Genomic DNA, 12,658 nt, shown 5'->3' on the forward strand with positions numbered 1-12,658 from the left:
CCAGACCTATGTCTTGTAAAACTAATTATTATGGAGTGAAATGTCATATTGAATGTTCGCAAGGTAGACCTGAATTTCAAGGTGAAAAACAACGAGAAAGTACACAAAAAGATTCTCTATCACCATGGTAGCGCAGCGTTCTCAATTTGCAGCGCTTCAAAAATGTGAAAAAAGGATGCTGAATCATTTGGTCGTGCCTGCCACTTGAAGTCCTTGAAGTGATGATCATAATTATCTTAATACAGATCGAAGAAGATCACATCCCTCTGATTTTTCGAAGGCAGGCCATTTGAATATAATTTTTTTTCAAACTCTATGCTTGCGCCATGTCACTTTATTATATGAGGCTTGTGGTCATTATGTCTTATGTCACCATGTTTAGTATATGTAGTCATTGAGTTTTATTAAGAGTTAATACTACTGATATAGTATAACACAAATAACGAATAAAAAAAAACTCATAAGGTATGATTCAAAACTAATCATAATTGAGAAATTTTTTGAAACGACAAGAGATGTCACTTTGCGATTTTGACAGTTGGATGAATGAGGTTATTTGCCTTTCTGTCAGCTGATTGAAGCTGATTTGAAATTTCCCAGAAAAAAATCATACAAAATACAGTTAAGTGTTATAATATAAAGCTCCCTTTTCGAATTGAAACATCTAAAGTATCTAAAGTTTAATTAATAATATACATTTTCCCCGCCACTCAACAATATAGCAAATTTTTGCTACAACTTCGAGTCATTTGACTCAAAGTTGTAGAATAGAATCTATGGTTTCTATTGTTCATTTTTTCAACCAACCTTGCTTAAGGTATATCAAGATAAAACACTAACAAATCATATAGGTACCAATATGGCAACCAGATTCTTAATTATACTCAGTACATAAGTTTTTGGTCATCGAAGAATTTAGTAGTCTTATCTAACCAATTAATGCTATTACTAATCAATTTCGGAGACAACTCAATCCGAGTTCTCTCCGAAATGGACCCTGTGGTGTTATCTCAGCAGTAACTCTTAACCCTTCCATCCACTCTAGGTGGGGTGCCATCGACTTACAGTTCGGGATGTACAAGTAATTCCCTTATTCCCCTGGAGATGGCATTGACATTGTTGATAGTGTTGCGTACAAACTCACTGAAATGGTGCTTGAAATAAGTAATCTGGATAGTGGCAAATTCGAATACAGGGGTTAAATTGTGTGTTCTGAACTTTTTTTTAATTAATGATCGGTGTAAATAACTAGGATGCATTTGTTGATGAAACTTTGAAGCATATGCAGATCTGCAAGTTACCTGTTGAGCATGTTAGTTTCTCTACTATCGTACAAACGTTAGTTGAAGGGGAAATGATTATCTTCCATTAATTTGCATGAATCTTATCTATTTTTCTCGCCAAATTCTTCGCTTTCGTATTCATCGATATTCAATTGGATAAGAGATATCTAAAACATAATAAATACGAATTTCTGCAACCTTCTGATGATAACAGAATTCATTCAGTCAATTCACTCAACTACGCCATTTTAACGATTATGAAGTTTGAAACCATTCAGTGCCTTTAAATCGGAATTATTTCCACCCTGATTTTGAGATCCGTAATATCTATTAATTTGAGTTTTCCAAAAGCATATCCGGTTGAGTTTATTGCAGATTTGCATGATAATTTTTGAGACTTATTAACCGCATGTTTGACGTTATGATCGAATTAAATGCTTAATCTGCACGAGTGATCCATGGGGCAGCTGTTATGTGATGAATCCGTTTTTATTGGCTTACGAATTTCTATGTTGCTTTTTTTTTCGGTGTTACTTAACTGGCATAATTTTTTGATCTTTATTTTTGAATTTGTTGTTAATTGTGTTCAACGATTCGTTAATATTTGAAAATGCATGTTGATGTTTTTCGGATCATATTGATTAGGTTTACATATAATTTCCTCCAACTTTTACCCTTATGCGTAAATGGCAAAGTATTTAATTTTGCGAACCCTACCCCGATATGTTACAATGCTCTGATCATTATTTCGTTGACATGATAAGAAAGCGCAGAGCAGCATGCAGAAAAAAAAATTATAATTTTGAGTTTGAACTGACGTTATGTAGTATTTTCTGTTTGAACTGGAAATTACAAGTACAAGCTGGCAATTTTAGATATAATTTCCTGTTCGAACTGGCATGCATGTCCGTTCAGCGATTTTGTAATATGAAGATGGTAATTTCAATGGATGTTCACGAAATGAACTGAAAAGCATAAAAAAGGGTAGTGTTGGAAGAATTTGTGTTCAACCAGCTAATGGAGTTGATGAATTTCTGTCGAAAGTGATCAGAAATTCTTAATCTTAAACAATTGCTAACCAAGTGTTTAATCCTTGTTGACAAATTATGAATGCATTTTGAAAATTTAACTGTTGTTTGTGTCAAAAATGCACCAGGTCGTGCTCTGACTGAGATTTTTACATATTTATGTGAAGAGTGTTAATATTAGGAAAAAAAGTTAAAAAGTTAAGTTTTTCACCTAGATATGACATAATTTTATCAATATATTAGTGCATAGATTAGATTTATTATTAGTAATGGAAATTGAGTCGTGTATAAGTATTTCATGAAAGAATCGGCATGGTTGGATGATGAACTACTATGCGTTTGTTTTGTATACTTAACTTACCCACTAACATATTTTCGTAGGACTTCGTTTCAGTCACCATTGTGATCATATTATGATAGACTCTAGGAATTCTAACAAAATTCATAATTGAATTCCGACCTTTTTGTAGTTTTTTAGTTTTCCATTTCGCGTGTATGGAATACTATTATGCATTTCAGGTAGTAGAATTTTGTTTCAATTTCTTAATTGTATAGGTATGTACAGTGAGCATGAATTGAGTCGCATGTTTAATTATGTGTTGTTGCAAACAACTTTCATACTTACGCGTCCTAAATAATAGAAATTGTTGAAGGTAATGATTGTAGAAATCACCATTGATTCCATGCATGCACAAATTCATCGAATTATTCAAAACTATCCATCAAAAAGAGATTCATTTCGTTTTATAATTTTCGAAGTATTGCTCAATCGAAAAATTCATGAATATTCAGAACTTCAATCTACATATCTGTGTAAGTGTAAGGGTTGTTTTGATAAATGGTTACTGTTATGTCCTGAACATGAACTCAATATGTGGATACTTTAAGTTAAGGAACCATTGTATAAATAAAACAGTTGAAATGTCAACCTGAAGTTAATTAAATTATTCAACAGATAACTTAAGATCTTTTCTTTCACTCTGAAAGTTATAATCAGTGATTGCTTTTGTGAAGTGATGTAAAAGTGTTGCTTAGAGTGAGCTTCTTTGAGAAAATACGACTGAAAGGAACAAACAACCTAAAAATGTACGTAGAGATAGACCTTTCTGGTTCTATGATAAAAAGATGAAGATTTTCCGTAAATTTTCGAGATTTATGGAAATCATATTTCTTCACTCAGCTCGTGGATTTTTGTCTTCTATCTATCTTTTTATCTATAGAACCCCAATAAAATGCTAACAGAAGTAGCAAAACCTGCTTTTTAGATTCTCTGAGCATGCTGTATTTTCTGTTATTTTTTTTTAATATCACTAATCCAACACCGTTTCACTCAGAACTCCAACACAATAAGAACGGATCATACGTAACATTCCCCTCAGTGAACCCATATTTTTCTCAACAAGTCCGAATATTGGTTCGTTATTTGAGCGCTGCAGATTTATTTAACCGGCATGATATGTTATAGAATTAGTATAGATTAGATTTCATATAGAACAGCATCAACATTCTACAACATGAACATCACACTGTATATTCCCGTCTGACAATGATCAATTTGTTCAGAAATGGGTTATTATAGATATTGGGACGACTTTAATATTCCTGGACTCATAATTTCTTTGAATAATCAAAAAAGTTCGTGTTAGTATAATGTTCGTGAAGATTGTCCACCTAGATCTGAAGATGGTATTTACGAACGAAACCATCCTTTTCGTAAGTCTGGTAGATTGAATTCTTGGATAATACAAATTTTGACTAGAGAATGAAGGTTTTGAACACCAAGGGAGGTGTAGATCAAAATTGACACAAACTATTCGAAAAGTTAGCAGAATACACATATCACGCTTTTCTAGCTCTATATACATATACATGGTGTTAACGGTGTGTCTTTTCAACAAAAACCGGCAGAATAAACCATTTCACCAAAACACCTTATCTTGTGATGACCGTGTGGTTTTTATTAGTTAGTAGGTATGTTCAATCAAATTGCTCTAACTACTTATTCACAAAAATTGCTCAAAGTTGTCACCAAAAATTCGATGTCTGCACTGTGTCTTGCCATCCAATCAAGAGAGTGGAGTAAAAATATGGTTGCAAAAATGTTACAACCAATTTCAATACTTTGATTACAGAGTCGCAATTCTTCAACACTGTTTATCTCTTGCACGCTTGGCAATACAACAAATTTCTCGAATGATTTTATACAGGCTATTTTAAGTGAAATGGTTTATTTTGACTAGTTTCAATCACTGTCGAAAAAACATCCTGTATACAACTTAATATAGCTCAGCTAGCAAGCGTTGTGATTACAAGCGGGATATTAGGGTTACTTTGCTGGTTCATGGCTCGCTGAAAAATGAATATTTTTTTTGTCTTTCGCTATTTGAATAGTGAAATTTTAAATATTTCGATATGTTTAAATAATGAGCCTTTTTTCATTACTGAACCATGTTGTTCAATGTTTCTGACAAGTTGAAAAATCATTCATCCTTTTTTGGTGTTCGATTTTTATGTCACTGAATGAATATAGTTCATGACACAGAGGCTTTGAAAGGCTGCCTGATGGTTGGAATTGTCTCAGATCACTAACAGTAACCCTTTCTTTTCCCAAAAACAATGGTATACAGGGTGTTTGAAGGTGAGTCCATTATTAACAGAATAATAAAGAAGTCCTCAAAATAAATCATCGACAAAATAGAGCCTAATACAATCCTGCATAACGAGTTACCCACATTAACAGAAAGCCATGTCCATAAAGTGAAATCGAGACTCTTCAAGACATGAAAAGGAATGGAAATGGATGACCGCACTTTTCTCTCTTACTTGTAACTTACTTGTAACTGTGATTTTTCGTTTTATTTTTATCTCCTGACAGAGAGAAACATCCGAAAACACCATAGTAAAAAAAAATTCAATCAATTCAAAAACTCCTTAATGAAATTAGTCTAAATCACTAGGAAATTATCAGAATTATCACCATTATAATTTGATGTCAGCGGCGTCAGCGCAGTCTCAATGAGAATCAGGTAAAAACACATTAGCGATAATATCAGCATCACTTTCTATTGGACTACTGGCTGAAGGAGTTCCGAAGTCCATATTTCATTGAAATCGAATTAATGTTCGACAAATGATAATTTATTCGATTTGAAACAGTTATGGGCTGTTTTCGTGAAATGGTTCATTTTGATAATACCTTCTGTTTAAAATGGAAACTCATCTTTGCACCCTGTATATCTTCTAGTGTATAAATTGAATGAGTAAACTCATACTCGCCGTTTATTCTCCATAAACATAACCATTTAACTTGATGAGTTAATTTCATAATTTTGGTATCGTATTGATCAATTATCAAAATTACGAGAACAACTTTTCGAGTTTCCATATAGAAGTATACGTTCTAGTTCGAAAATTAGGTGTGGTCTCAAAAATTACCTAGGTACTTTAGGATCATCTTCGAACAACAAAGCACACTTCCATAAAGTTACCGTTCAACTAACAAACTAAATCCTTAGTTAATTAGTCTTCCTCTTTTTCCATCCAGTAAGGTGTGTGAATAATAAAGGGTTTTTTTCTGTAGGTATGGATCCTCTTGTTCCAGTGGAAAGCCCTACAATTTCTAGTGGTGCCATAATCGGTATAGTTCTTGCTGCCATTGTTCTGGTCCTTCTGGTTGTTGATATAGCCTGCTTCTGCGTTAACAGGACCGGTATATTGGCAACACTGTGTTACCGAGGTGGCTCGAAGCATGATGATGAGGATCAAAAATTGGGAAGGTAATAGAAATTTCGATTGTAGGAAACGGGGGTATTTTCGGGTGTTGGAACAGAATTGTTTAAATTGGTTAGTTAGTCATTGAGTTATAGTAAAAGTATACAGGGTGTCCGGGGAGTAACTGTACATACTCCCATACCAGAGATAGAGTTGGACTAGCTGATTACGGATTGACTATAAAAAATTAATTTCCGGATTTCCCTAGAAAGCTACAGGGTGATTTTCCAACTTCATGGAAATACTTAGACCATCATAAAATCCAAACTTATTGACGGATATTATTGAAACTTCTACTTTGTATTTCGAATTACAAATAATCGATTCGCTCTTTAGAAAGAAGCTAAATTATGCTTCAATTTTTGGTATCGCTCAAAGTTGTCACATCAACAATTATTTTTTTATGAATTTCTTAATTTGGATAAAGTTCGAAAATTGCAATTTATTTACCTAAACAGGGCTAAGTCATCTTGTGCAGGTCGAAAATAAATAATAAATTTTCTTAAAAAAGTCAATGAAGGTGAAGAAGACTATAAAAATTTGTTGATATACAGACGCGGATTTCACTTTGAGGGAGTAAATAAAGGTATTTTGAAAAAAAAAAAATGATGATGTGTATAGGGTATACAGAAGCATATTTTAAAATTATTCTTATGTATACCGGGTGTTCGACAACAATGATATAGACCAAAGTTACACTTCTTCCAGTCAAGAGACCAGCTGATGAACAGAATAATCAACTGTTACGATATTTTAGGAAATAATGGCGATATAATTCGAAGGGCTGTATCCAATTTGAAAATTCGGCAAGAGAACTGTATGTAAGCTAATGGTTTTCGTTTCGAACCACTTTTGAAATATCGTTGACTCAGCAATTCATTCGTTCCTATTTTTATTTTTATTAGGTACTCTTTACTGTATTTTAGTTTTTTTCATTTGTTATTGTTTCGTTATTGAAGGGCTTATTAAAGCTCTGAAGCATTTTATATTCAAACATGAGATTTTCAGTTCTCTTCATGGTGGAAAATTCAATTTTTCGAACTTTATCCAAATTCAAAAATTAATAAAAAAATACTTGTTGATGTGACAACTTTGAGTGATACCAAAAATTTAAGCATAATTTAGCTTCTTCCTAAAAAGCGAATCAATTTGTATTTGAAATTCTAAACACAAAGTTTTTTTTTTACCCTGAACACTTCAAATGAAGATTAATGAGTCCGGCCCTGGAATAATGAAATAATTGATATCTTTCTGACTTGACCTTAGCATGTGTCAATAACCTCCCAAGTTTCAATAATATCCGTCAATAAGTTTGGATATTATGATGGTCTAAGTATTTCCATGGAGTTGGAAAATCACCCTGTAGCTTTCTAGGGAATTCCAGAAATTAATTTTTATAGTCAATCCGTAACCAGCTAGTCCAACTCTATCTCTGGTAAGAGTATGTACAGTTTTTACCTGGATACCCTGTATAAGAAAAACTCAATATCTGTTTTTTTATACGAATGTTGGATATAGCTTGAATTGATTTATTTAGTATCTAAAATCACTGGATATATAACAGGAAAATTCATGGTGAAGGTGATTGTCTTCGGGAAATCAAAGGAATGATAATTTGTAAAAAATACAATATAATGACGTAACCACTGAAGTACAACTATGCTGTTCAGGAAATGATTTTCAATCGGAAACCATACTTCTTCAGCGCAGTAATGACTGCACATCCTAACACGCAACTACTGAGTTGGGTGAAGCTGTTCAGCACTGAAAGTACACTCACAATTGAAATGTCCACACCAACAGAATTAAATTTTTGATTAGTTGAATATTTAACGTGATATTTATTTGTGACGTGTAATCATTTATCGAAGAAGTTACAGCCAATGTCTTCTATCGACCTTTGAAATATTTCATTGACATCAATGATCATATTTGATGCCTGGCTTTTGAACATATTGGTCTTCCAGAAACCGTGTTAATTTGAGAGCTTTCTCACAGGTGTGGACATTTTATCACATGCTTTTGTGGCGTTTTTGTTTATGGACTTGTCTCACACTACAATTGGTGACACACAACTTAGTCCCTTGATTAGATTGAATTTTAGTTTATACAGTTGGCGTTTTCCCCTGCCTTATTGCAGTTACAAAGCAGCACCGGCACATCCAAACAGCCTCAACTTGCCCATGCCGGTCAAATTGATACCCACACCCACGTAAGAAAGAGCATCCATATGTCACGTGGCATGCTTTTAATTGATGAAATTTTCTCTCTAGCCTACTCTGCATGTTTTGAAATACACGAAAGATTAATTTCAGAATGTTTATGAGAACTAGGTACATTATGAATTTTGGTTCTCAGCTGTATGAAGAGGCAAGACAGGCTAAGCCTCCTGGTATTACCAAACACCATATTTTCTCAAGAAACAGAGTACGGGTATAAATATACCTTTGATTTGTGCTGACTTTCTCCTTGAAATGAGGAGCAACATTATCAAAACATTTTTGCATGTACATTGTCGCCTTTGAGAACCTTCTGTATATCTACTGCATGAATGAGTGTGATTAGAAAAAGAAATGAATACTTTTCGTTGTTGATGTGTAGTTTTTATGCTCGATACATCAATTTAGAATTTATTTTTTTTTTGTATATTACCGAACTTTGCACGGTGTAGTAAAATTATAGTAGGCACATATTTAATTTATTCTTTTATCCAAAAAACTTCCAAGAAATTCAGCTGATTGTTAGTTAGTACCGTGAATAATTCATAGTTATAGCTGAATTTTACCATTCAGTCTTCTTTGAAATCTTTTTCATCGCTTTTTCAAGAGAAAAAAAGGGTAAGCACTTCCTATGATTTTCTAGAGTCTATTTAAACGTTTCAAAAGCCTGAATCATTCTGCGAGGATGAAGTCCTCCTCAAATAACAATGGACTGAAGTATTTTGGAAGAACCTTACCATTCGGTAAGGATGGTGTTATTTAGTTGGCCCATCAGCAGTCAACTTTTTGCGTAACTGAAAACATTCCAATTGCATGATTCTTTCACATAATATTGTATAAAAAGGCGTTCAAATCTCATGCTCCTTACAGGGAGGAAACCGAACCTTTGAAGAGCAGCAACCAGACAAATGGAGAGACCCAATTATCGGTGGAATACGAAGGCGGTAAAGTGTATACAAAACCGGGAACTATAACTGGAAAACATTCTGCAGTCTAAGTCAGTCAGACAAGTCTCTTTCAATGTTTTTCGGCGATTCAAATGTGCTGCTGAAATGAAAAGTGCCGAAGAACCTGTACAAAAAAAAAATGTTGAACGAAAGTGCCAAATTCTTCATGAACGATTAGCAGTTTTCGATAAACTCTTGTTTTCTGGCTCATTAAATTGAAGAAAAAACTAAAACCGAAAATTTTTTTAGCACAGCGAATTTCAACATTTTGCTTACTGTTGATTTTATTATCACTATGTTATTTCTGTGAAATGAATATAAACTCAACATGCCTGTAATAGTATGAAACTAAAGGTAGCTCTTATCTTCTGTTAATGTTTAGTTTTAGGTATTAAAATGTATAGATAAATGTTTATGTATAGTTAGTTTATATACCATGTGCATTCAGCATTAATATTTCGTTGTACTTATCATCGAAGACTGGGTAAAATAAGACATTAATTATAGCCTTATTCACCATGAAAAAAAATAGCCGTAGCTTCAACAGATCAGATTATAAAAAGTTTCTGAAATTTATTTGGTAACGAATCATCGTATTGTGGAAGAATTTTTGAAGCCGATCGATTTTTTTCGTAATGATTCGATATCCAGCTTTTATTCTCTTTCAAAGTTGAGTTCTCTTCCATTGACTGAATGTTCAGTTAATCTTAATCACTCTAAGGTTAAATAAAAAAATCTATATTAATGCATTTGTATATGAATAAATAAGTCATTCAGTAGAACAAATAGCCTTTCTCAATAATGATGTATTTTGTGTAATATCTCACTGATTTTTGTCCAATATGAATATTACTGTTAAATAGGCTTGTATAAATTTTGTTTTTCGATATAGAGCTAAGGTACCAAAGTTTATAATTTCAAAACTGTATTTATTATATTTGTAGCTTTTGATATCGAATAAATTTTTTTTCAGTATTAAGTACCTACTCAATTCATTGACCTGAAGTGAAAGTAATCAAAATGTATTGATTCGAGGTTAAAATTGAATCAAATCAAACTAAAAAACCAAATACAGATCGGAAAAGTACCAACTGAATATGTACATATTCAAAAAACTGTGTATTTTTAACGACAGGGACAAAAAATTATGGAAATTTTAGTACAGGGTTTTTAGGTGGTTCTTTTTTTGACTACCTTCTGTTCATAAGTGATTCACCTTCGAAAATCTATACAAAACTTCATAAATGCTGATGCAGTTGGAAGAATCATTGATAAAATAGATCAAACTACAAACAGTTCATCTTGTGATGACTGAATCAACGAAACCATATGCGTTCGTTCAGAATATTGACCCGTTCGGTAAATTGGGCGATTTTTCATAAAATGTTCAATTTTGATAGTTCATATGCACTGACAAATAATACTTAAATGGAGGAGTTCCCTACATGTTGGCCAACCTAGAAAAAGGTCTAAAAGGTCTACCAACGGGGAATGATTGCTTCCTAACGAAACCTACTTCATTCTTTCCGCAATGATCAAATAGAATCATGAAATTCTACCGAGCTTTCTAGAGTTTACTGTTAAAGAGAAAAAAAGATTTTCATAACCTCGATTGCTGATTGGTTGAAATTTATGTTGGTATTACTACCAAAGAGGATCTTTGTTACTACTTCTTGTGACAATTAACATGTTTCGTTGGCAAATGTCAAGAAGGAAAAGGTAATCTGTTAGGTTATGGACAAAGTTTTGGTTATGTGCACAATCTTTGCTTGAATGCATTCTTGTTTTCTTGTATTTTGGAGTTCTACAAAAATCAATCTATAATTATATCTCAGCAAAGAAACGAATCGAAGATAATACTTAAGACACAAGTGTGGAAATAATTGAAAAAGTTCCAAAACTCTACAGCAAAATTCGTCTAAATCATTCACGAAGTTTTTTCAAACGTGTCACTACTGTTTTTTCCTTGTTCAAAGCTGTGCACACAGTCTTACACGACGTTAAATACCAATGATGCTTCAGTCATCTGTAGCATTTTTTCGCGACCTTCGAAAATTGGCATATTTTCACAAAATTATTGTATTCGTGATTTTGAGTGTCATTGGGTGGTGAAATGAATAGGTACTGGGTAATCAAAAAATCACAAACAAGAAATTTAGACATTTATTCGAGAAAAATAGAAGAAAAATTGCCCAAAAATATATCTCGCATATTTACAACAAGAATTTAATAAACATTTGTTACAATGCCATCAAACAAAAAACGACGAACTGACATAAAGAAGTCTGAGATCATTGGTCATTGAGATTATTGGGTACTCCATCAGATTTATTAGTTCAGTCAGATCCTTAAGAATATCTTTATTTGAATAAATTGATAGTCTAAGATCCGACTGCAGAATTACTATACGTTCATTACGTACAGAGACAAACACATTTTTACATACGTTTAGGGATAGGAGAGTACACTGATAACACCGCAGCCTGTCAAAAGTGGCCGCAAGTAATTTCAATTAAATTAATGTTAATCAATATTCCAAGAGAAATTTCGTTCACTCCGTTTTGAAATAAAATATCATCCACATCATAGCAATGCATGTAAAGAATACTAAAATCCATGGCTGCCGTTGCACACTCGGCCGCAACTACCCCGCAGCCAGGTGTAAGCAGGTAACATTTCGATGTACTTATTTCTACGTTCATGACGTACACGGATGTTTTGGATATCAAATTGAAGTTAATTTTTTTTCGAATAGAATGATGTATGGCTGCCTGTGAAAAAATAGCCACAAGTTAGGTCTGCCATCTGTTAAAATAGCGAGATATCCGAAATAAAGTAAGAGAGAGTTAGACTCCTTTCGCACCATCGGGTTCTTACCCGATGTTCCGAATTATATCTACTGATATAATGGGATCTTTCACAAGTGTTCTAGTTTAGTTTCGCACTGGAAAACAACCGGATTGCACTTTGGGCGGCGCTTATCGCCACAAGATTCTAGAGCTGGATGTGCCCACCGTACGGATAAAACCCGATGAATATTTTTTTTCATTCGGTTGTTTTCCGGTAAAAACTCGACGGTGAAAACCCGTGGTGTGAAAGGACTCTTTGGGTTCTCAACAGTGCAGCTCCATTATTCTTATATTATAACCACCAAAGATTATAATCTTTGATAACCACGTGTTGGAGCTCGTTGTACACAACGTTGTTGATATTATTTATGTATTCACCCTTCGTCGGGCGCTATACGAATATTGAGATTTCGGGCGCAATGCATATAATAGATTCTAATAAGAATAAGGTCCAAATACATTAAAATAAAAACATAAGAACAATTTTAAAAAAAAATGGTAAGTCTCACCACAGTTCATTCAAAAGACACTGGACGATTTATCATGTTCAACAAGATGTAT

The 12,658-nt window shown here is 33.3% G+C and overlaps 1 protein-coding gene across 5 annotated transcripts in view; it reads left to right on the forward strand.

Annotated features, from left to right (window-relative positions):
* The window catches only part of LOC123310223 (fasciclin-2), a 405,219-nt gene extending 394,996 nt beyond the window's left edge, over nt 1–10,223 (forward strand). For 2 of the 5 annotated variants that reach the window (XM_044893671.1, XM_044893673.1), the window contains exons 10-12: nt 5,892–6,087; nt 8,187–8,294; nt 9,172–10,223. In XM_044893671.1, coding sequence (XP_044749606.1) covers nt 5,892–6,087; nt 8,187–8,294; nt 9,172–9,298 — 431 coding nt within the window. In that variant the 3' untranslated portion in view covers nt 9,299–10,223. Of the gene's footprint in view, nt 1–1,045; nt 3,271–5,891; nt 6,088–8,186; nt 8,295–9,171 lie in introns of those variants that run through there. The other 3 variants (XM_044893672.1, XM_044893674.1, XM_044893675.1) reach the window with 3 other exon arrangements.
* The last annotated feature ends 2,435 nt before the right edge of the window (nt 10,224–12,658 follow it).

Source organism: Coccinella septempunctata, chromosome 3, assembly GCF_907165205.1.
Source record: "Coccinella septempunctata chromosome 3, icCocSept1.1, whole genome shotgun sequence".
Taxonomy (NCBI): Eukaryota; Metazoa; Arthropoda; class Insecta; order Coleoptera; family Coccinellidae; genus Coccinella; species Coccinella septempunctata.